Below are 26,597 nucleotides of genomic sequence, written 5' to 3'. Positions count from 1 at the left end.
GAGCATATGTTCTAGAACTTGGATATAACTCTCAGCATTGATGGTGCCTTTTCAGATGTGTAGGCTGCCCATGCCACACGCACTCATGCAACCCCATAACATCAGAGATGCAGGCTTTTGAACTGAGCGCTGATAACAACTTGGGTTGTCCTTGTCCTCTGTAATCCGGATGACATGGTGTCCCAGTTTTCCAAAATTAACTTCAAATTTTGATTCGTCTGAACACAGAACACTTTTCCACTTTGCCACAGTCCGTTTTAAATTATCCTTGGCCCAGAGAAAACACCTGTGCTTCTGGATCCTGTTTAGATATGGCTTCTTTTTTGACCTATAGAGTTTCAGCCAGCAATGGCGAATGGCACGGTGGATTGTGTTCACCGACAATGTTTTCTGGAAGTATTCCTGAGCCCATGTGATTTCCATTACAGTATCATTCCTGTATGTGATGCAGTGCCGTCTGAGGGCCCGAAGATCACGGGCATCCAGTATGGTTTTCCGGCCTTGACCCTTACGCACAGAGATTGTTCCAGATTCTCTGAATCTTTGGATGATATTATGCACTGTAGATGATGATGATAACTTCAAACTCTTTGCAATTTTTCTCTGAGAAACTCCTTTCTGATATTGCTCCACTATTTTTCACCGCAGCATTGGGGAATTGGTGATCATCTGCCCATCTTGACTTCTGAGAGACACTGCCACTCTGAGAGGCTCTTTCTATCCAATCATGTTGCCAATTGACATAATAAGTTGCAAATTGGTCCTCCAGCTGTTCCTTATCTGTACATTTTACTTTTCCGGCCTCTTATTGCTACCTGTCCCAACTTTTTTGGAATGTGTAGCTCTCATGAAATCCAAAATGAGCCAATATTTGGCATGACATTACAAAATGTCTCACTTTCAACATATCTATATTCTACTGTGAATAAAATATAAGTTCATGAGATTTGGTAATTATTCCATTCCTTTTTTACTCAATTTGTACAGTGTCCCAACTTTTTTGGAATCGGGTTTGTACGTAGGGAAAGTCGTAGATCTTTGAGTTCAGCTCATGATAAATGGGGGCAAAAACAAAAGTGTAGATTTATATTTTTGTTCAGTGTATGTACCATTTTTATTAAAAACATGAGTGAGCAGGCAAAACCCATGTCTTATGGGATGCACATTCAAACTTAGGTCATAACAGAATGGCACAATCATAAAGCATAACATGGCAACAAAGAATATATTAACTGACCCTTGTTACAAAGTCTGCATACCCTTAGTTCTTAATACTGTGATTTGCCCCTTTAGCATAAATGACAGAATGCAGTGATTTGTAATAGTTGTCTTTGAGACCCAGGAATACTTGCAGGTGGTATAGCTGCCCATTCGTCTTGGAAAAATGCCTCCAGGTCATGCAAAAGTCTTTGGTCGTCTTGCATGAACCGCACGTTTGAGATCTCCTCAGAGTGGCTCGAAGATATTAATGTCAGGAGACTGTGATGGCCACTCCAGAACCTTCACCTTTTTCTGCTGTAACCACTGGAGGGTCAACTTTGCCTTGTGCTTAGGGTCACAGTCGTTCTGGAAATTGTCTGCCAGTTATTTCTGATAACATGCTGCATTCATCTTGTTGTCAATTTTCACAAGATTCCCCATGGTATTTTGTTCACTATAGGCCTTGTTGACCCCTCTCCAAACATAGTGATTATGGTTGTGACCATAAAGCTCTAGTTTGGTCTCGTCACTCCAAATTACAGTGTGCCAGAAGCAGTTAGTCCTGTCAAGGTTTCTTTCTGGCAACTCAACCATGCAGCTGAAATCTGTTCAAGTATCGTCATATTGTGCTCCTACAAACAACAACATTGTCTTTTTCCAGAGAAGCCTGTGTTTCTTCTGAGGTTACCTGTGGGTTTTTCTTTGTATCTTGAACAATTTCTCTGGCAGTTTTGGCTGAAATCTTTCTTGGTCTACCTGACCCTGGCTTGGTATCAAGAGATCCCTGAATTTTCCACTTCTTAATTAGAGATATAACAGTACTGACTAGCATTTGCAAGGCTTTGGATATCTTTTTATATCCCTTTCCATTTTTATAAACTTCCTTTACCTTGTTATGGAGGTCTTTTGACAGTTATTTTCTACTCCCCATGGCTCAGTATCTAGCCTGCTCAGTGCATCCATGTATGAGCTAACAAACTCACTGACTATTTATACACAGACAATAATTGCAATTTAAAAAGCCACAAGTGGCGGAAATTAAACTTTTATTGCTATTTTCACCTGTGTGTGTCACCTTGTGTGTCTGTAACAAGGTCAAAGATTCAAGGGTATGTAAACTTTTGATCAGGGCCATTTGGGTGATTTCTGTTTTCATTATGATTTTAAAAGGAGACAAACAACTGTGCTAATAAATGGCTTCATATGATCACTTTCCTTCAATAAAATATATTTTTTGCATGATTTGTCATATTTTCAAAATAAATTCAAACATTAAACAATTTATGTCAGGGTATGCAAACTTATGAGCACAACTGTATACACAGCAAAAACATAGCAAGAAGATTAATTCATAATATGCACTAGCAGCAGGTCAAAAAGAGTACTGTAATCTAGCAGCAAATATGGCAATAATGTACATAACATTGTAAACTTGCATCAATTTTGAAAGAGTTGGATGGGGAATTTGAACAGTTTGGTAGAAGTATTGAGTATTTTAGATACATATGAGTGTAATAAGCTTATGAATAGTACATGCAAAGGAATATTCTAATGTCCGTTAAAAGTACCTGAAAGGACATCAGAGCATCTGGGTAGTTCGTCTGTGATCAGTATGATCATGGATCAATGTTGCTGGTTGAGGAGCCTTATGGCCTGAGGGAACAAACTGTTTTTGAGTCTGGAAATCTGTGCCCCGATGCTCTGGTACTGTCTACCAAACGACAGGAGTGAACAGACCATAGTCTGGGTGGCTGTGATATTTGATGTTCCGTGCTTTCCTCTGGCATTGTGTTTGGTAAATTCCTTGATTGGAGGGGAGATGGCAGCAGATTTTAACCAAACAAACATAGTTGCCTCGTTACATTGGCATAAAATATGCTTCTCTGTCAATTACTGGGAATTTTCTTAAATTTATTTTTCATTGTCATATTGCTAGGTTTCCCAATATCCCACAAGTCCAATGTATTTGCAAAATCTTTATCATAGGATAGCACAATTCACAGCAGATGTCCTCTGTGTTTGTTGGTTTGTGTGTATTCATGTGTGTGTTGTCTGAAGACTCAAGTTGAGTTTGTTTGTTTAAAACCTTCTCTCGCCTTGTCAGCAATGGGACGTTGTGTCAGTGTGGGAGTGGGCGGGACATGCACGGTACCGTCGCTACGGGAGACTGCTTTGGTGCAGCCATTGTCACCCAGTGGAACAGTTGTCAGCACTCATCAGAGTACCCAACTGATGCTTTCGGAGAGATGGAATTTACAGGGGCCGGGAGAAGACACAGCCATGTGGGTAACACACATTTTCGCACATTACATGAGAAAAAACTCACACACCCACAAACACAAACCTTGATCAGTATGTGGCTGCTACATAATCTCAATCATTTTGCCAACATAGACAGAGCTACGGTGGATTTAAAGTCTACACACCCCTATTAAAATGCCAGGTTCTTGTGATGTAAAAGAACAAGACAAAGAGAAATCTTGTCAGAACTTTTTCCACCTTCAATGTGACCTATAACGTGAACAATTAAATTGAAAAACAAACTGAAATCTTTGTGGGGGAAACATTTTAAACTCACAACTTGCATAAGTGTGCACACCTTTATTAACTAATACTTTGTTGAAGCACCTTTTGATTTTATTGCAGCACTCAGTCTTTTTGGCTAGGAGTCCATTAAAATGGCACATATATGAACTTCCTCTTCAACTTTGTAACAGACGCCTAAGGGTTTTGTGCCAAAATTGCCTGGTATTTGGAACTGTTCATAATTCCCTCCACCCTGACTAAGGCCCGGTTCCAGCTGAAGAAAAACAGCCCCAAAGCATGATGCTGCCACAACCATGCTTCACTGCGGGTTTGGTGTTCTTTGGTTGATATGCAGCGTTGTTTTGGTGCCAAACATACCTTTTGGAATTATGGCAAAAAAGTTAAGCCTTGGTTTCATCAGACCATAACACATTTTCCCATATGCTTTTGGGGGACTTGATGTTTGTTTTTGCAAACTTCAGCCAGCCTTGGATGTTTTTCTTTATAAGAAAAAGCTTCTGTCTTGCCACCCTACCCCATAGCCCATTCATATGAAGAATACAGGAGATTGTTGTCACATGTAGCACACAGCCAGTACTTGCCAGAAATTCCTGCAGTTCCTTTAATGTTTCTGTAGGCCTCTTGGAAGCCTCCCTGACCAATTTTCTTCTCGTCTTTTCATCAATTTTGGAAGGACTCTGTTGTGCCATATTTTCTCCACTTGATGATGACGGTCTTCACTGTGTTCCATGGTTTATCTAATGCTTTGGAAATTATTTTGTACCCTTCTCCTGACTGATATCTTTCAACAATGAGATCCTTCTGATGCTTTGGAAGCTCTCTGTGGACCATGGCTTTTGCACTGTATGCAACTAAGAAAATGTCAGGAAAATCCTACTAGAACAGCTGAACTTTATTTGTGATTAATCTGAGTCACTTTAAATTATGACAGGTGTGTAATGACTTCTATTTAACATGAGTTTGAATGTGATTGGTTAATTGTGAACATAGCCACATACGCAGTTATAAGAGGGTGTCAACACTTATGCAACCAGGTTATTGTAAGGTTTTTATTTTTTATTTTTCCCCCTCAAAGATTTCAGTTTGTTTTTCATGTGAATTGTTCATATTATAGGTCACATTAACTGTGTAAAAAGTTCTGACATGATTTATCTTCGTCTCATTCCTTTACATCACAAACACCTGCCATTTTAACAGGGGTGTGTAGACTTTTTATATCCACTGTATGTATAGTAGATGTAGTGTGCATGTCAAATCCAGGAGGTTGAGTGATGCTATCAAATGAATATGTCACAACCACTGACACTAAATTACACACCACAGCATAATGCTTACATACCTTAATTGTGTAGATACTCATTATCCCTTACTTTCTATCTTCTCTACTACTGGTCAGTTTGTGCGCCTGTCATGTGACACCCCACCTCCTGTTGTGTACCAACTGATGACATCCCACTGGGGGGTGCGCTCCCCCAACCTAGTGGTTTCTGTGGTGGGGGGAGGGGGGAACGAGAAGGTCAAGACCTGGGTCAGGGAGGTGCTGAGACATGGGCTGGTCAGGGCAGCACAGAGCACAGGTGAGAAAAACACACTGTTTAATTTATTTCTGTAAAATATAATTAATTCATATTTTCATTCATTTGTCATTTCAGTCATGTAGAAGATGTTTCTTTCCGAAGTGACTTTATATAGTTTGATGTCCAGGTGGGACAACCACAGCTCCTGGTCAAGTCGAGCACAGACCATGGATTAAGCTCAAAAAAGAAAACAATGTTAACAGTAAAAATAAAATGACGTTAAAGAGAGAGTTCGTCCTAAAATATAATTTTTCTGAAAATTCACAATTGCGGAATGGAGAGTCACTTTTTCCAACCCTCCATTATTCAGCTCTGTCCCAGGCTGTAGTTAGCGTTCTTAGCATCGTTCAAATTCATGAATGAAGTCTGTTCATCCCACTACAACAAAGCTGCATTGCAAGCAGAAAACTACTCCAACACACTCCAAACTTTGACTAGTGGTGTTGTTTAACTCAAAGAACATGACAATGTTGTATTCCTTGAAAAAAGTTGTATGTTTTGCTATATAATTGTCATTTCAAACAAACTGGTTCTTCCTGTGTTAACTGGACAGTTTTTTCATAATTGCATCAATCCGCGTGTTCTTTCAGGTAGAGGAGGTGTTTAAGTCACAGCAAACAAAAGGTTGTATTCGCTAGTTAAAAAGCAAGTTACCCATTTCTTCATTGATATTCACCAAAGGATAGTCAAAGTTTATTTATAGTCAAAATATAGTGCTATATTTCTGTTTTGATTCAAGCAGCAATCTAGGTTGGTACACTTTGCTGGACATAGCCAATCAGGCAAGCATTTATCTGATTAAATTTTTTATTTTATGTTTAAATCCGATAAATGCTTCAAAAGGTTATTTGAAGAAGCATTTAAAGGAGCTTTTTAAAATACCTTGCAAACAAAATGTCTCTGTCTTGCTTTAAAAGGGGTTAAACTGACTCATTTAGTCTTCAAATTTAATCCTACTCATTAGGAAATATTTCTGAGGCACACCGGTGTCTGTGGCTTCATGTGGGAAGCATTTTTACACTCTTCAAAACAGTAAACGGTCACTTACCTGAAACATCTCTAACAAGGTGTTGTAACAGGAAATACACTGGACTAGTGTCCGAAAACTCCTTTTCCCAAATAGCATCAGTTGGTAGCTGCTATTGTGATATTGGATAATTTTTAATGGCAGGTCTCGGCCTGTGCCACGCCGGTCGTTACATTTCTATGTTTTGGGTATTTTCTGTTCTAGATTCTCTGTTTCTATGTTTTAGTCCTTCCATCATAATTGGATTCTCCTATGCCTTGTTAACCCCTTGTTAAGTCCATATTTAAATTCCTTCTGCCCCAGTGTTTCTTGTGAGTCATTGTTGGATGAAGTGGTCTATGTTATGATTGTTTGGTTTTGCCAAGCCTTGTAAAGAAGTCAGTCTTGGAATTAACATACCTTTGTGTGAATTTCAAGAAATATCTTAAGTTTTTAGAGTCAAGTAACTGCATATACACCGATCAGCCATAACTTTATGACGACTGACAAGTGAAGGGAATAACACTGATAATCTCATTATCATGGCACCTGTCAGTGGGTAGGATATATTAGGCAGCAAGTGAACATTCGGTTCTCAAAGTTGATGTTTTAGAACCATGAAAAATGGGCAAGCGTAAGGATCTGAGTGACTTTGACAAGGGCCAAATTGTGATGGCTAGACGACTGGGTCAGAGCATCTCCAAAACTGCAGCCTTTGTGGGGTGTTTCCGGTCTGCAGTACTCAGTACCTATCAAAAGTGGTCCAAGGTAGGAAAAGTGGTGAACAGGCAACCGGGTCATGGTGGCCAAGGATCGTTGATGCGCGTTGGGAACGAAGGCTGGGCTGTGTGGTCCGATCCAACAGATGAGCTACTGTAGCTCAAAATGTTGAAAAATTAATTAATTCTGGTACAGATAGAAAGGTGTCAGGACACACAGTACATCGCAGTTTTTTGCATATGGGGCTGCGTAGCCGCAGACCAGTCAGGGTGCCCATGCTGACCCCTGTCCACTGCAGGAAGCGCCTGTTATGGGCACGTGAGCATCAGAACTAGACCACTGAGCAATGGAAGAAGGTGGCCTGCTCTGATGAATCACGTTTCCTTTTACATCACGTGGATGGCTGGGTGTGTATGTGTCGCTTCCCTGGAGAACACATGGCACCAGTTGCACTATTGGAAGAATGCAAGCCGGCATAGGCAGTGTGATGCTTTAGGCAATTCTGCTAGGAAACTATTCCTGTGGATGTTACTTTGACACATACCTGAGCATACCTGAGCATTGTTGCAGTCAGACTACGTGCACCCGTTCATGGCAATGATATTCCCTGATGGCATTGGCCTCTTTCAGCAAGATAATGCACACCACCACAAAGCAAAAATGGTTCAGGAATGGTTTGAGGAACACAACAACGAGTGCAAGGGTTTGACTTGGCCTACACATTCCCTAGATCACAGTCCAATTGAGTGGGATGTGCTGGACAAATAGGTCTGATTCATGGAGGCCCCACCTCGCAACTTACAGGACATAAAGGATCTGCTGCTAACTTCTTGGTGCCAGATACCACAACACACCTTCAGATGTCTAGTGGAGTCCATGCCTCAACGGGTCAGGGCTGTTTTGGCAGCAAAAGGGGGACCTACACAATATTAGGCAGGTGGTCATAATGTTATGGCTGATTAGTGTAATAAGTGCATAAGTAAGCATTTTATGAAGTTCTTTTTACCTTCTGGGTATGAGTCCAAAATGATAATTTCACTGCTTCAAATTAACTTTTAAGGAGCATGTGATAGCAATTTCATCGATCAGAGCTCTTAAAGGAGGAAGTACAAAGACAAAATTCTCTTGGCATAATTAAGTTTATTTGCAAATAGAGACGCGTCAAATGCTTACAAACATATTCATCTGAGGAGTCTCTAACTTAATACATGAACAGTTCGTATTTATAGAGGAAAAAGGGGTGTGGTAAGATGCTGTCCTAACTCAACAGAACACATTCCCTTTGTTCTATTACTACCTAGGCTTCACACAAGGGGCAAGCTATCTTCCCCCACATGGGTAACCTCTTCAACTCTAAGAGAAGACTCACAGCATCTGGACAATCAACAGATGGACACTGATGGGTTATACAGATTTAACGATTTATGAGTAACCCTATAATCTGCTGATACCAGTCAATAATGACCCTAAACACCAGATCCCCCTTTCCAACATTCCTTTTCTTATCCAAAACATAGGGACATAGGGACTCAGTACTTTTAACTAGTAACCCATTCATACATGTATAGGACCAAGTATACATCAGTTCAAGAATTTCCACAACAAGCAGCGGACCGAAATAAAAATATGTATTTCTAAAATATGTTTTACCCTGAGCTCCCATTTCTCTCCCAGGGGCTTGGATCATGACGGGGGGGCTGAGAGAGGGGATTGGTCGGTGTGTGGGCGAGGCTGTGAGGGATCATTCTGCAGCGGCCTCCTCCCTGTCCCTGAAGAAAGTTATTGCTGTGGGTGTGGCCCCTTGGGGGCTGGTGTCTGACAGACAGAAGCTGGTCAACGAACAGGTATATTCATGCACACACTCACATGCACATTCCATTATAGGGCAGATGGGCTGTCATTAGACGTGCTACAATGTTAGCTTGCAGCACTTTTGGTTTTACTAACAAATACACACAACATCTGATATTTTTCTGTACCTGCTTGTCCTCTTTCAGGGTAGTTTCCCAGCTCGGTATTATGTCCAGAACACATCCTTGGACTCATGCTGCCTAGATATTAACTACCAAGCTTTCCTGCTGGTGGATGATGGGAGTGTAGGCCGGCGTGGAGGGGAAACCGCCTTTAGGGCCAAGATGGAGGAATACATATCCCACCAGCGGACCGGTCTCTGGGGTAAGACAGTACACACATACACTGATCAGCAATACTGTAACATTATGACCACCTGCCTAATATTGTGTAGGTCCCCTTTTTGCAACCAAAACAGCCCTGACCCGTTGAGGCATGGACTCTACTAGATATTTGAAGGTGTAGTGTGATATCTTGCACTAGGACGTTAGCAGCAGATCCTTTTAGTCGAGGTGGGGCCTCTATGGATTGGAGTTGTTTGACCAGCACATCCCACAGATGCTCGATTGGATTGAGATCTGGGAAATTTGGAGGCCTTGAACTCATTGTTGTGTTCCTCAAACCATTCCTGAACTATTTTTGCTTTGTGGCAGGGTGCATTAACAGCCCACAAGGGCTGCAGTTTTGGAGATGCTCTGACCCAGTCGTTAAGCCATCACAATTTGGCCCTTGTCAAAGTCGCTCAGATCCTTACGCTTGCCCATTTTTCCTGCTTCTAATCAGCTTTGAGGACAGAATGTTCACTTGCTGCCTAATATATCCCACCCACTGACAGTTTCCATGATGACGAGATTATCAGTTTTATTCACTGTTATTCACTTGTCATAACGTTATGGCTGATTGGTGTATTGTAGGTTGCATATGCATGTCCTTGTAGTGCATTACTAGTAAGGCAGTAATTACATTCATAATTGTAATCATAACTCATACATCAACGGTACCCTAACCTGGAGTGCCCTGTGGTCATAGGCATTAGTGTAAAATGCTAACCTTTAGTCAATGAACAGTATTCTCACAACACAGATTATTGATTAACATGATTTTTGGCACAAAAAAGGCTATAAAAATTGTCTATGTTGTTTCTAGAAATACATCTGGCGCAAGTATTGGCACTTCTCCTTTGCTGAGGTAATCCATCCACCTCACAGGTGTGGCATATCAAGATGCATGATTATTGCACAGGTGTGCCTTAGGCTGGCCACAATAAAAGGCCACTCAGAAATGTGCAGTTCCATCACACAGCACAATGCCACAGATGTTGCAAGTTTTGAGGGAGCGTGCAATTGGCATGTTGACTGCAGGAATGTCCACCAGAGCTGTTGCCTGTGAATAGAATGTTAATTTCTCTACCATAAGTCTCCAAAGGCGTTTCAAAGAATTTGGCAGTACATCCAAACGGCCTCACAACCGCAGACCACGTGTAACCACACCAGCCCAGGTCCTCCACATCCAGCATAAAAACAAACACTCAAATGAAAACATCAAAACAACATCATAATAAGAAAAATAGAATAAGAAAATTTAACAAAAAAAGGATAAAACCATAGGAAGATATAAAAGCTGTAAGGCTAAACAGTGCAGTTAAATTTTTGCACTCAGTTATAGGCACAAAGTGTTTTTAACCTGGACTTAAAAGTTGATACGTTTGGGGCACGTCTAATATCTGCGGGTAGTGTATTACAGTTGTATGCAGCATAATTACTAAACGCAACTCTGGGCTCTACTAGCTGACATGTTCATGGATCGAAGAGCCCTCCTTGGTTTATATTCTTCAAACATATCAGAAATGTATTTGTGGCCTAAACCATTCAGTGATTTATAAACTAAAAGCACAACTTTAATTCTATAACTGAATGCCAGCCAGTGCAAAGATTGAAGAACTGGAATTATGTGCTCTGTTCTCTTTGTCCTGGTACACATTCTAGCAGCAGCATTCTGAATGAGCTGCAGCTGTTTTACAGTCTTTTTCGGGTGACCAGTTAAGAAGCCATTACAGTAGTCAACCCTACTGGAGAGAAAAGCATGGATGAGCTTGGTCTTTTTGGGACACCAAGCCTTTGATTCTGACTATATTTTTATGATAGAATGCTGTTTCGGTGACTGCTTTGATATGATGGTAAATGTGAGGTCTTTCAGAACACCAAGTTTACACACTTGATCCCTGTTTTTTTAGGGCCCGAGAATCGAGCTCTTTACTAATACTACTTATTTTATTTTCGTTGCTAAATACATTAATCTCGGTTTTATCTTGGTTTAATTATAGACAATTTTTGTTCATCCAGGTATTTGTGCTCTATACCAGTGGTTCCCAACTCCAATCCTCGAGTACCCCCAACAGTACACATTTTTGTTGTAGCCCTAGACAAGCACACCCAATTCAACTCAATGAGAGCCTGATAATTAGTTGACAAGTTGAATCAGCTGTGCTTGGCTGGGGCTACAATGAAAATGTGTACTGTTGGGGGTACTCGAGGACCGTAGTTGGGAACCACTGAGTCTATTGAGCTGTTGTCATACGGTTCGAGCCATATATATATTTTATGTGGCCATCAAAGTCTCCTCATCTGCATAGCTGTGGTAGTTAATGTTGTTGTTTTGTAGAATTTGGCCCAGAGGTAGCATATAGAGATTGAACAGAAGCGGTCCAAGAACTGATCCCTGGGGAACTCTGCATGTCATAGCCACCCTATCTGATTCATGATTACCAATGTTGACATATACTTTTGTGGGTTCGGTTTATAGACACAATCTGGACAGAAACAAAGAATTTCCTCATGAATCTCTTCAGTCTATTCTTGTTCTGAGATATTAAGGCTATTTCAGGCGTGAAATTGCCAAGAAACTGAAGATCTCGTACAACAATGTATAGTACTCCCTTCAAAGAACAGCCCAAACTGGCTCTAACCAGAATAGAAAGAGGAGTGGTATTCCCTGATGCACAATTGAGCAGGAGGAGAAATTCATGTGTCTAGTTAGAGAAAAAGTTGTCTCACAGGTCCTCTGGCAGCTTCATGAAATAGTAACGTGAACAATGAAAAGGTGACTCCGGGATGATGGCAGAGTTGCAAAGAAAAAGCTGTTGAAGTGTATGTTAAGTTTACAACAGAACATCTGTTTATCCACACCCAGGAAGTCACGTTCAGTCAAAGCGTGACAGTAATTAGCCAATGGGCTTACAGTACTGTGATGTGTATTCTGGGTTGCAATGTCTATAGAGATACAACTGGAAGTTTCTTTTAGATTGAGTTTGATGAGATCGAGTTTGTAAGACAGAGTATCGAGTGTGTAATATCATGAACAATAGACTGTCAAATGCTCCAATAAATAATTGAATTACTCTCTCCTTTGACAACCGGGTATGCAATCATTATTTCAACCACTATACGAAATGTCTGGTTTCTTACAAAGCCATATCTCAGACTGACCAATAAAAAGAAACGTTTAAGATGGGCAAAGGAACAGACACTGGACAAAGGAAGAAATCTGCCTAGTAGGGCTGTGTCCCGGAGTCACCTCTAAAAATCAAAAAGGCTTCTACCTAGAACCAGACTGGGTTCTACGTGGAAGTAAAGGGTTCTTGAAAGGGTTCTCTATAGAAACAATTGATTACCTATTTAAGGTTCTATATATTGCCTTTTTGTAGGAATTTAGTTAACCCAATGACTATAATGACGTAGGATCAAGTGGCTTACGTTTCTGAACATATTAATGTGGTTGCTTACCATGATTACAGACACTTGTTAATTAATCCTAAATAGTAATGTTTAAAAAAGTTAGAGGAACCATGCATGACATGCACGCAAGCTGATGGCTGGCTGGTAGACCCATGTGAGGGTGCTTGCAAATTTGAGGTCGTCAGGTGAGAGCATGCTCTCAAAAGCATTGAAGCATCTGACTTCCTGGTTGGATCAGCAGTGGGGAAAAAGGCAGAATTGCTGCACGCAAATGCCTATGAGTAAAACTTCCTCTCTTCCGCATTTCAATAACAGTTCCTACTATAAATACAATACTATTTCCTGTTATTTTTCATGATTTGGTTAGATGACAATCTGTGTTTTTCAAACACATTACTAAATTGGTTTAGAAGCTGAAGATTTAAAATTAGTTTATTTTTTACACAGAAATCCTGTCTGTCATCTCAGCCGAGGCATTGTTATGTTGGTACTAGATTATGGCGATTAAATTATCACTTCAGAGTCAGTATTGAATGCTCAGGATTCAGTCTATTATTACATGAGAGATTCAAATTTGTCATTGCCCAGTACAAGTACAAGGACAACACAATGTAGTGTAGCATCACCAGATATTACAGTACAGTATTAGTTAATATGGAAATGTTCCGTGAAGTGAACATGTGCCAAAGTAACAGTACAGTCCGATATTAAAGTAAGTAGAGCTCCTGGATAATAACCTTATAGTGCGATTGGAAAATATGCAGTGAACTGAATAGGGACAAGTGCAAGAAATAGTGGAAGTCGAATAGCTATGCAGATAGTATAGTGTAGGTGAAGAATGATGTATGGAAAATATATATTTAAATATATACAACAGCAGTGTCCAGTTAACACTAGGACCACCAAATGCCTACGGGAATTGGCGTTTGACTTTGTAATTTTTTAATTACAACCTCCTCCTTCCATAACTTTTCCTAAATAGGTGTATATTACATTGTTCTATTGTCAGAATTCTAAACTCAAAAACAGAAATGTATTTAGAGAATATTTACCTTTATTTTACCCTGTTTTCCAACTTAATTGGCCAATAGCATGACATCAGTGGATGAATGCCCGATACTCCCAGATGAATGATAGTCTTGGTTGAATTTGAATGAACTTACAAATGAAAAACATTCAATAATTTAATTAGGCCATTATTGAAACATAATACAAACGATATAGGCTTCTTGACAGTTCAAGTTATGTATCACATTTTCAATAGGAGATTCAGCATTCTTGTGTAGGGTAATTCATCAAATGTAAATCTAAAATGTTAATCTAAATAATTATTCACAATAGATATACCAATATCACCAATTATCAATTCAAAAAATGTATTACACTTACTGTTTTTATTAGGAGAGAAAAACAAAATCGTATACACATCCTATCATCTGTTTGAATTTTCTCTGCTTGTATTACTGAAGAGCAAGATTCTACAAACGAACTACTCATTACTGTTTATCGAGAATACAATCGACAAATTACTCTATATTTTCATGTAGGCTACTGTAAATAATTCTTTGAAATTGTGTACATGTTGTTTACATTCTTTTTCAGTTGTTACATGTTAATGCATAGGGGAAAATCTGATATCAGATTTGGAGGGGACAATTACATAATTTTCTCAACAACAATTTTAGAGGGGGCCACCAAAAGTAGTGCTGTAAATACTGTTTTCGTTTGGACTATCATCTTGCTTGCTACTGTAGCTCTGCAAATTCCGCTATTGTATGTGAACCCTACCCACATAAAACAAACTGACTGAATTAAACTTACTTTAGCTACGTGCACTGAGTGCCTTTCAGACGGTAGACACAAACATTATCACCTTGCCAGCTAAGGAACACAATGTACACTGCACAACAAGCTTCTCTCATTCACTCAAAATCAAACTGCTGCAAAAGCTGGTTGATGTTACTGTAGCTTGCCAGCAAACATCAGCTAACTGCTAGCTGAAATAAAGAGTGACCTGTATATCAATGCAGAGAAAATGAAGGCTGGCGATGGTTAGAAATGTGTTTTATTGTATTGAGTGGTGGAAGTAAAGAAATGTCTAGCTTATGCTTTGTTTTAACTACTTACTGAAAGTGAACCACCAACGACAGACTCCATCAAATTCCCACACACGCAATGGACTGCTGAGGGCAGGGGGATGCAGTTTATCAAACCATTGTATGGAAAAGGGGGGAAAACTTAAAAACGCGCTACTCTTTATCTATAATCAGCACAAGTTTACAGTTATATAATCGGGGGCACAAATCATAGTTTTCCCCAAGATGGGGGGGTGAAGTGCACCCGGTCCCACCCTGGGATTTCCACCTATGTTTATGTCTACCTCAGGAACCTCATTCCTGTTATCTCTGCATTTCAGTTGAACATGCCACCTTGCACCTTCAATTTGCACATTCATACATCTTTATTATAACATATATTGTTCTTAACCCTTGTGCGCCCCTCAAATTTACTACCCTTTGGACACCTTCATGGACAAAAATGTAAACGTACAATAAACTGACAAAGTATTTATACATTGATATTTTTTTCAGCTTTTTTCCCCATAAATCTCTTAAACAACTTGAAACAACTTGAAACCAAACATTCAATAATTTTCAGGATTTTAATCCTTTAAATGCCAGCTTGATTGTTTGAATTACCTCATTATTTATATTTTAAAAAATCATTAAAAAAATAATAAATAGTAGGGCCATGGGGCTTTGGTGGTCATTAGAGTCTTGGATATGTCAAAGATTAGCAACCAAATTTGATTGCATTAGTATATTTTATGTAGTGCCAGATACTCCCTCTGGACACCTTCGTGGACAAAAATGTCCCATTGACTTCCATTAAAAACAAAAAACATATTCTCACTGCCCCTGGTAGGGTCTCCCAAGGCAAACAGGTCTTAGGCGACGGGTCAGACTAAGAGCGGTTCAAAAACCCCTTAATGATGATTAAAATTATGTGTACCGTGACGTCGCCCGGTATGGCGCAGCCGGGGCCCCACCCTGGAGCCAGGCCCGGGGTTGGGGCTCGTATGCGAGCGCCTGGTGGCCGGGCCTTCCCCCATGGGGCCCGGCCGGGCTCAGCCCGAACGAGCGACGTGGGGCCGCCCTCCCGTGGGCTCACCACCCACAGGAGGGACCATAAGGGGCCGGTGCGAAGAGGATCGGGCGGCAGTCGAAGGCAGGGGCCTAGACAACCCGATTTCTGGACACGGAAACTAGCTCTAGGGACGTGGAATGTCACCTCGCTGGCGGGGAAGGAGCCTGAGTTAGTGCGTGAGGTTGAGAGGTTCCGATTAGAGGTAGTCGGGATCACCTCTACGCACGGCTTGGGCTCTGGAACCACACTCCTTGAGAGAGGATGGACTCTTCACCACTCTGGAGTTGCCCATGGTGAGAGGCGGCGGGCTGGTGTGGGTTTGCTTGCAGCTCCCCAGCTCTGCCGCCATGTGTTGGAGTTTACCCCGGTGAACGAGAGGGTCGTTTCCCTGCGCCTACGGGTCGGGGATAGGTCTCTCACTGTTGTTTGTGCCTACGGGCCGAGCGGCAGTGCAGATTACCCGACCTTCTTGGAGTCTCTGGGAGGGGTGCTGGAAAGTGCTCCGACTGGGGACTCTATTGTTCTACTGGGGGACTTCAACGCCCACGTGGGCAACGACAGTGACACCTGGAGGGGCGTGATTGGGAGGAACGGCCCCCCTGATCTGAACCCGAGTGGTGTTCAGTTATTGGACTTCTGTGCTAGTCACAGTTTGTCCATAACGAACACCATGTTCAAGCATAAGGGTGTCCATCAGTGCACGTGGCACCAGGACACCCTAGGCCGCAGGTCGATGATCGACTTTGTTGTCGTTTCATCTGACCTGCGGTCGTATGTCTTGGACACTCGGGTGAAGAGAGGGGCGGAGCTGTCAACTGATCACCACCTGGTGGTGAGTTGGATCCAATGGCGGGGGAAGAAGCTGGACAGACTCGGCAGGCCCAAGCGTACTGTAAGGGTCTGCTGGGAACGTCTGGCCGAGTCTCCTGTCAGAGAGATCTTCAACTCCCACCTCCGGCAGAGCTTCGACTGGATCCCGAGGGAGGCTGGAGATATTGAGTCCGAGTGGACCATGTTCTCCACCGCCATTGTCGAAGCGGCCGCTCGGAGCTGTGGCCGTAAGGTCTCCGGTGCCTGTCGAGGCGGCAATCCCCGAACCCGGTGGTGGACACCGGAAGTAAGGGATGCCGTCAAGCTGAAGAAGGAATCCTATCAGGCCTGGTTGGCTTGTGGGACTCCTGACGCAGCTGACGGGTACCGACAGGCCAAGCGGGCTGCAGCCCGGGTGGTTGTGGAGGCAAAAACTTGGGTCTGGGAGGAGTTCGGTGAGGCCATGGAGAAGGACTATCGGCTGGCCTCGAAGAGATTCTGGCAAACCATCCGGCGCCTCAGGAGAGGGAAACAGTGCCCTACCAACGCTGTTTACAGTAGAGGTGGGCAGCTGTTGACCTCAACTGAGGATGTCGTCGGACGGTGGAAGGAGTACTTCGAGGATCTCCTCAATCCCGCTGTCACTTCTTCCATTGAGGAAGCAGAGGATGAGGTATCAGAGGTGGACTCGTCCATCACCCGGGCTGAAGTCACTGAGGTGGTCAAGAAACTCCTCGGTGGCAAGGCACCGGGGGTGGATGAGATCCGCCCTGAGTACCTCAAGTCTCTGGATGTTGTGGGGCTGTCTTGGTTGACACGCCTGTGCAACATCGCATGGCGGTCGGGGACAGTGCCTCTGGGATGGCAGACCGGGGTGGTGGTCCCTCTTTTTAAGAAGGGGGACCGGAGGGTGTGTTCCAACTATAGGGGGATCACACTTCTCAGCCTCCCTGGGAAAGTCTATGCCAGGGTTCTGGAGAGGAGAATACGGCCGATAGTAGAACCTCGGATTCAGGAGGAACAGTGTGGTTTTCGTCCAGGCCGTGGAACACTGGACCAGCTCTATACCCTCTACAGGGTGATGGAGGGTTCATGGGAGTTTGCCCAACCAGTCCACATGTGTTTTGTGGATTTGGAGAAGGCATTCGACTGTGTCCCACGCGGCATCCTGTGGAGAGTGCTTCGGGAATATGGGGTCCTGGGTCCTTTGCTAAGGGCTGTCAGGTCCCTGTACGACCGAAGCAGGAGCTTGGTCCGCATTGCCGGCAGTAAGTCAGACTTGTTCCCTGTGCATGTTGGACTCCGGCAGGGCTGCCCTTTGTCACCGGTTCTGTTCGTATCTTTTATGGACAGAATTTCTAGGCGCAGCCAGGGGCCGGAGGGTGTCAGCTTTGGGGACCACACGATTTAGTCTCTGCTCTTTGCGGATGATGTTGTCGTGTTGGACCCTTCAAGCCAGGACCTTCAGCATGCACTTGGACGGTTTGCAGCCGAGTGTGAAGCGGTGGGGATGAAAATCAGTACCTCCAAATCCGAGGCCATGGTCCTCAGTCGGAAAAGGGTGGCTTGCCCACTTCAGGTTGGTGGAGAGTGCCTGCCTCAAGTGGAGGAGTTTAAGTATCTAGGGGTCCTGTTCACGAGTGAGGGAAGGATGGAACGGGAGATTGACAGACGGATCGGTGCAGCTTCTGCAGTAATGCGGTCGATGTATCGGTCTGTCGTGGTGAAGAAAGAGCTGAGCCGCAAGGCGAAGCTCTCGATTTACCGGTCAATCTACGTTCCTACTCTCACCTATGGTCATGAGCTTTGGGTCATGACCGAAAGGACAAGATCCCGGATACAGGCGGCCGAAATGAGCTTTCTCCGCAGGGTGGCTGGGCGATCCCTTAGAGATAGGGTGAGAAGCTCGGTCACCCGGGAGGAGCTCAGAGTAGAGCCGCTGCTCCTCCACATCGAGAGATATCATATCGTCAAAAATATAATGTATTAAAAGATTTGTGTTTGTGAGTAGCATAAAGGTAACATTTTTCAAATAAAAATAAACCTGGGCCCGGTTTCCCAATAGCGTAGCACTTATGATGGTTTAACATCAAATAATAGGGGTCAGCTGAGGTGGCTTGGGCATCTGTTTCAGATGCCTCCGGAACGCCTTCCTGGGAAGGTGTTCCGGTCCCGTCCCACCGGGAAGAGACCCCGGGGAAGACCTAGGACACGCTGGAGGGACTATGTCTCCCGGCTGGCCTGGGAACGCCTCGGTGTCCCCCCGGAAGAGCTGGAGGAAGTGTCTGGGGAGAGGGAAGTCTGGGCATCCCTGCTTAGACTGCTGCCCCCGCGACCCGGCCCCGGATAAGCGGAAGATGATGCTATGCTATGCTATGCTATGCTATGCTACAAAGCTCGAATCATTTCAAATTGGTTTCTTGAACATGACAATGAATTCACTGTACCAAAATGGCCCCCACAGTCACCAGATCTCAACCCAATAGACCATTTTGGGCTGTGGTGGAACGGGAGCTTCGTGCCCTGGATGTGCATCCCACAAATCTCCATCAACTGCAAGATGCTATCCTTTCAATATGGGACAACATTTCTAAAGAATGCTTTCAGCACCTTGTTGAATCAATGCCACGTAGAATTAAGGCAGTTCTGAAGGCGAAAGGGGGTCAAACACAGTATTAGTATGGTGTTCCTAATAATCCTTTAGGTGAGTGTATGTCTATACCTTGAAATAAACGATGTTGTCCCATTGATGATTTGGGGTTGCTGAAAACAGAATACAAAAGCAATTTAAAAATATGTACCATAAATCCCAACAGTTTAGACGTTACATTTCTCCAAAAAGTATTTTCGAAATGGGTTTAGTAGTTCTTCTGTTCCTTAATCTGTTTACTTAACTCGAAATCAAGGTCATGGTGCAAAGTAGCCAAAAGTGCAATGTTTAAGACTCCAAAAGACTGGTTGTGTAGAATACTCATGGCATATTCAAACATTTGACCCCACCCCTTCTGCCCGAAATCCCACCTCAACACAAGTTCATTCCTAAAGGGTGTGTAAGTTCAGAGGTAAAAAAGGTCTTGTCCTTCTTGATGTGATCAGTATTGATAAAAGTGGCGTCGTCAGGCCTGGGCGTACTTTTATGAATAGACCCGGATCTCAAATTGGTGAGTTAATTTGCCTTTAACCACAAAAAGCATGGCTGGATGGTGATGCTGCTGAGGAGAATGTCCATGGTAATTGGGACAATTGGTATGCTTATTATGCTAAACGGCGTTCAGCTCTGGCGGATAATGAGGGTAAAAAGGCCTGACAGTTCTAGTCTTAATCGGCCAACTTAGCGTGACACTTAGCGTTGGTACTCAGGCAGCCACTAATGGACCCAAATGCTAATCACCCCTCACTGAATGCATGAGGTCAATGGATGAATGTGTGATACACCCATGTGAATGATAGAGCCTTGGTTGAATGAACTTACAAATGAAATGCACGATTTCCAGATGTCACAAAGTAATGTAGGCCTCATATTACAAAACCCTTAAGGCTGTGGTTAGAACAACATGTGGAATAAAACTTTTTTCAGCACATGGGACACTTTGTTATGTAAAGTGGGACAGTACATTATGATTAAAATTAACTCTTAGACAAATGAGAAAAACATTTTAACTGAATTCATGTGTACAATAAATATAATTACATACAGATATCATATCGTCAAAAATATAATGTATTAAAAGATTTGTGTTTGTGAGTAGCATAAAGGTAACATTTTTCAAATAAAAATAAACCTGGGCCCGGTTTCCCAATAGCGTAGCACTTATGATGGTTTAACATCAAATAATAGGGGTCAGCTGAGGTGGCTTGGGCATCTGTTTCAGATGCCTCCGGAACGCCTTCCTGGGAAGGTGTTCCGGTCCCGTCCCACCGGGAAGAGACCCCGGGGAAGACCTAGGACACGCTGGAGGGACTATGTCTCCCGGCTGGCCTGGGAACGCCTCGGTGTCCCCCCGGAAGAGCTGGAGGAAGTGTCTGGGGAGAGGGAAGTCTGGGCATCCCTGCTTAGACTGCTGCCCCCGCGACCCGGCCCCGGATAAGCGGAAGATGATGCTATGCTATGCTATGCTATGCTATGCTACAAAGCTCGAATCATTTCAAATTGGTTTCTTGAACATGACAATGAATTCACTGTACCAAAATGGCCCCCACAGTCACCAGATCTCAACCCAATAGACCATTTTGGGCTGTGGTGGAACGGGAGCTTCGTGCCCTGGATGTGCATCCCACAAATCTCCATCAACTGCAAGATGCTATCCTTTCAATATGGGACAACATTTCTAAAGAATGCTTTCAGCACCTTGTTGAATCAATGCCACGTAGAATTAAGGCAGTTCTGAAGGCGAAAGGGGGTCAAACACAGTATTAGTATGGTGTTCCTAATAATCCTTTAGGTGAGTGTATGTCTATACCTTGAAATAAACGATGTTGTCCCATTGATGATTTGGGGTTGCTGAAAACAGAATACAAAAGCAATTTAAAAATATGTACCATAAATCCCAACAGTTTAGACGTTACATTTCTCCAAAAAGTATTTTCGAAATGGGTTTAGTAGTTCTTCTGTTCCTTAATCTGTTTACTTAACTCGAAATCAAGGTCATGGTGCAAAGTAGCCAAAAGTGCAATGTTTAAGACTCCAAAAGACTGGTTGTGTAGAATACTCATGGCATATTCAAACATTTGACCCCACCCCTTCTGCCCGAAATCCCACCTCAACACAAGTTCATTCCTAAAGGGTGTGTAAGTTCAGAGGTAAAAAAGGTCTTGTCCTTCTTGATGTGATCAGTATTGATAAAAGTGGCGTCGTCAGGCCTGGGCGTACTTTTATGAATAGACCCGGATCTCAAATTGGTGAGTTAATTTGCCTTTAACCACAAAAAGCATGGCTGGATGGTGATGCTGCTGAGGAGAATGTCCATGGTAATTGGGACAATTGGTATGCTTATTATGCTAAACGGCGTTCAGCTCTGGCGGATAATGAGGGTAAAAAGGCCTGACAGTTCTAGTCTTAATCGGCCAACTTAGCGTGACACTTAGCGTTGGTACTCAGGCAGCCACTAATGGACCCAAATGCTAATCACCCCTCACTGAATGCATGAGGTCAATGGATGAATGTGTGATACACCCATGTGAATGATAGAGCCTTGGTTGAATGAACTTACAAATGAAATGCACGATTTCCAGATGTCACAAAGTAATGTAGGCCTCATATTACAAAACCCTTAAGGCTGTGGTTAGAACAACATGTGGAATAAAACTTTTTTCAGCACATGGGACACTTTGTTATGTAAAGTGGGACAGTACATTATGATTAAAATTAACTCTTAGACAAATGAGAAAAACATTTTAACTGAATTCATGTGTACAATAAATATAATTACATACAGATATCATATCGTCAAAAATATAATGTATTAAAAGATTTGTGTTTGTGAGTAGCATAAAGGTAACATTTTTCAAATAAAAATAAACCTGGGCCCGGTTTCCCAATAGCGTAGCACTTATGATGGTTTAACATCAAATAATAGTAGTATGATGCGGGCTTTCAGACTCGTGAACAGTTAATTTAGATTCATTATTTTCAGTTTAGCCGTTCTGCTAAATAATGTTATCTTAAATTAATCTAGCTAAGAAAATATATAAAAGTATTTAAATAATTTTGCGATTATGAAAGTGCAAAAACATAATTTTCTAATTGATCTTACCTTACACCAGCTAGCACCTCTTCTGTATTGAGTCCATTTGATAATAGTTCCGTGTTTGTGCTCGTTTTATTGGCTGGGAAAAATCGTACACTTTTGACTGATACTTTACCAAGGAGATCGCTGATGTTTGACTGGAGGAGGGCTGACGATTGACAAGGGGAGGGCTGACGATTGACAAGGGGAGGGCTGACGATTGACAAGGGGAGGGCTGACGATTGACAAGGGGAGGACTGACGATTGACAAGGGGAGGACTGACGATTGACAAGGGGAGGGCTGACGATTGACAAGGGGAGGGCTGACGATTGACAAGGGGAGGGCTGACGATTGACAAGGGGAAGACTGACGATTCACAAGGGGAGGACTGACGATTGACGAGGGGAGGATAAAAGCTTAATCGGGGTGATGTTTGATAAGGCGACAGCGGATACTTGACCAAGGGAGGGGTGACGTTTGACCGATGGAGGGGTGATGACTGAGTAGGAGGAAGAACTGAGTTTCTGGGGACGAATGATAATGTTCCTAATATGCTAATATGCTGTAGCAACTAGATCCCTCGAAGGGATGTGGACGTCCACCACGGTCACATGGACGTCCTCGCTAGGGGGAACCCTCGAGTGAATATTTAGCAGGACGCACGGGGGATCACGGGATGTTGAGCTGGACAGACGGCGATGAGTGATGTTTTGTAATGCAAGCTGGTGGAGGGTACCATCAGCTGCGAATCAGCCACTCAAAGAATACACACAAAGCGCGCTATCCGGATGACAATTTCTTAGGGTGCTATCCGACTTGTTGTAGCCTAGTTTTCTTCCTTATTACAAAATAATTGCCCGTTGTTTTTTTTTCAAATGACACAACTAATGAGAATGTTACAGCAAAATAAACAACGGCCCTAGCCAGCTCTCCTCGTGTCATCTCTTTGTGTCTCCTCTATGCTCTTGAGACTATACTCAGAGACACAGGAAACCTACTAGCGACGGCACAGGTACTGGCAAGTGTATTTGACTGTGTGGTCTCCACACTTGAAAAGAGACAGGTTCTCACTCCTTGAAGTTATAAACTGGATTCCACTCAATGATTAGGCTCAATGAACAGGTACAGCCTCATGCTACCAGTAGTGACAGTAGTAAAACGCAAAACTGAAATGCTATCATTGTTTTGGTGGAGTTTAGTATTTTAACATTAAAATAAGGCCAGGTGCATTTGTACCTACATTTCCTTGTTAATAATTATTTTCTATTTGTAGTACACTACCGTTATTGTTTTGTTGGGAAATTAAATAAATAAAAACATAACATGTTGTTATTCATTATTTCTGCATGACAAAAGTGGGAAAGGATTAAATAAAAGGGGACAAAAAATATAGCGTCATCCTGCACAATGAAATTATTGTCACATAGCACCCGAAGTCTACAAAAAATATAAAAAAAATATAGCGATACATAACACTGTAAACTATAGCCTACCCAAGACATTGTTACAAAGTGAAATTAAATCGACTTTGTGCTATAAAACACAACATCATAACATCTTAAGACTTCAGTGTGGTTTTTGCCTAAATCAAAACATAAACCCGTTCCCCCAATCGTGGAAAACAGTGCAGCCTAGCCTGAATTCTAGCATAATCATCACAGAAAGAATACATATTGTCATTGGATAAAAGTCATAATTTGATTGATGATCGCTTTCTCCATTCTCCATTTTATTACGTTTAAAATATGCTCATACACAAGATATCCAGTTCGCTTGAATGTACATCCAGTTAGAGCTGGATGCAGCATCCAGGCCACTTTCCTGTCTGTCCGGACCATGCCCTCCATCCTCATCGCCAGTCCGCTCAACATCCCGCTCAAGATGCTCAACATCCCGCTCAACATCCCTTATCGCCCATCCGTCCCGCTCAACATCCAATCGTGGGCTCCCACTAGCGAGGACATCCATGTGACCGTGGTGGACGTCGCTCTGAAGGATGTAGCCCCTACTGCTTCTTTGCCACACGTTTTTCATGGATTTGTTGTGATGCCGTGTGTTGTTCTGACCACTTACTGGTTTTAAATATTAGGCCTACATTAGTTTATGACATCCCTCTGGAACCCGAAATATTCCCAAACAACAGAAGATGATTGATTTTCGGCACCAAATCATCCCTAGTCTTTATCTCATTGTCCTTTGGGTTCATTTTCTTAATCAATCCCCTTCCTCTCCTTTACGACAAGCCCTACTCCGCACTATTCTTTGCGGCATAGAGCCCACTGCGATCTTCATGTTTCTGACTGGTTAATTTGCACAGTTAGTATCCTTCCCCGACCCGCGCATGTTGTTACTTTATTGGGTTGTGGATATTTCGTTAGTTATAGAGCCATCACGGAATTATGAGGTTTTAAGAAATCTCACTTTTAATAAATTGGAATCAGTGAGAGGGATGAACAGAACAATGTGTTGTATAGTTTGATTGACCGAATTGAGACATACAGCTGGACATGTGAATTGTAAACCTTTATTGTCTTAAAATAGCAAAAGGTATGAGAAGATGTGTTGTAAGAGCACTTGAAGATAGATCATGTAGCCTACTGTAGACTGACACGATCGTGTCGTTCGTTTGCCAGACTCCAACCTTTATACTAATAGTCTGGAATCGCCTTTTGAACATGTACGATTTCAAATGTGCAGAAAGCTGTGATTTTGGCGCTTTATTTTTATGCTCAATCAAAATGATAATTTTACTGGTGCGATATCATATTCATTTGCGAAATCGTATGCGAAACAATTTATTAGGATTTGATTTTAGAATCAGTTTGCCTACTTAACAATAATAATTCACATTATTAATATAAAGGTTGGAATCTGGAAGCTGCTTGCTACGATTAGGGCTTGCTGTTGAGAAGAGGAGTTGATGAGCAGCAAAAGCGACTGATTCATTTGTCTATTAAATACAGTATTAGAGTAAACTCTGACAGCCTATTCGCCAAATTTCATAACGTGTATTTCTTTATTATAACATATCAGTGATGAAGTTGCAACTAGAAACATTTATTATAACCTGTTATGTTAGGAGAACATTCTGAACATTGTGTGTACTGTCGTTTAGAAAATGTTTTTCAAGAACAAAAATAGCATGTTCTAGCTCCCTTATGTGTTTGGAATAGTGCAATCACAGTTTGACGCAATCTGCTTATTTTTACCACGGTAAGAAAACTCTCGAATTAAATGAACGACATCTGTTATCTGAACTCGGTGAGCGAGTCAGACACAACTCTGACAACATTTACAGCGTTTAGTTCACAATGGCAAAACGAACCAGACGATTCGACACCCTTTATGGAGTCAGATGGAGGATCAGAAACAGACTCCGAAATTGAGATCTTGGATGCCGGTCTTCATCAGGCACCTCCAATGCCTGAGCCTCCCCGCAAAAAAAGAAACCAACCAACGGGGACCCCAAATGCGACACGATTTAGGTAGAAATTAGCAATGAGAGCATATCAGGGAGATCTTCACAGAATATCCTAACCGAGAGCGCAGGCCCAACAACCCAAGCCAGAGGACACTGGTAGTGCACTCCACAGTTCTTTGTTTGCGTGATTACAATTGGCAAATTACTTTTCTATATTTTATCAAATAGTCAATTTCGTTATTCATGTAGGCTACTGTAAATCATTCTTTTATCATTTTACTCTGCTAATCGAATTTACAAATAAAATTAATTGAATAATACACTGCAATGTTTTTATTTGAAGAGAAGTCTGTGAAGGGCAGGTATAGGCTGTAGAAATGAGAATCTGGTGTGCTTAATGATGGAGTGTTCCGTGAAAGTCGATCTAGCAACCCGTGATCACAGGAGGCAACTGGAAATCATCCTTTCCTTTATTTATTTATCAAATGTATCTTGTTTATCTAGCAACCATGCTTTAGGCTTAAATACGACTGTTCATGTGTTCATTATCAGAATGAGATCAAAATGAAAAGTAATTTCTAATGGATTTATTTTGTAATAATTTAGGTGTTATTTAGGTGTAATTTTCATTTTGTACATTTGTAGGACCTAATATACAAATGAAAATACTATTGCCTGTGTTCTTAGAAATAATCGTTCTATGTATTATTTTTTTAGTATTATTTTTTTTTTCATATGAGACCTTTAATACAAACACATTCTTTTTACAAATTACAAGTTCATTAACCATTTAAAGCAAACAAATTCTGTAATTCTTAATTTTTTAGACTATTCTATGTAGTTTGATGACGACCTAG

At 42.1% G+C, this 26,597-nt stretch overlaps 1 protein-coding gene across 2 annotated transcripts in view; it reads left to right on the top strand.

The window, feature by feature from the left end:
• The window catches only part of LOC105031630 (transient receptor potential cation channel subfamily M member 4), a 166,330-nt gene that overhangs the window by 32,740 nt on the left and 106,993 nt on the right, over window positions 1-26,597 (top strand). For both annotated transcript variants that reach the window (XM_034295076.1, XM_034295075.1), the window contains exons 3-6: window positions 3,305-3,482; window positions 5,144-5,324; window positions 8,725-8,894; window positions 9,048-9,225. In XM_034295076.1, coding sequence (XP_034150967.1) covers window positions 3,305-3,482; window positions 5,144-5,324; window positions 8,725-8,894; window positions 9,048-9,225 — 707 coding nt within the window. The remainder of the gene's footprint in view (window positions 1-3,304; window positions 3,483-5,143; window positions 5,325-8,724; window positions 8,895-9,047; window positions 9,226-26,597) is intronic.

The sequence above is a fragment of the Esox lucius genome, chromosome 11 (genome assembly GCF_011004845.1).
Source record: "Esox lucius isolate fEsoLuc1 chromosome 11, fEsoLuc1.pri, whole genome shotgun sequence".
In the NCBI taxonomy this organism is placed as follows: Eukaryota; Metazoa; Chordata; class Actinopteri; order Esociformes; family Esocidae; genus Esox; species Esox lucius.
The sequence above is the reverse complement of the archived record's forward strand: the minus strand, read 5'-3'. Positions and strand labels throughout refer to the sequence as shown.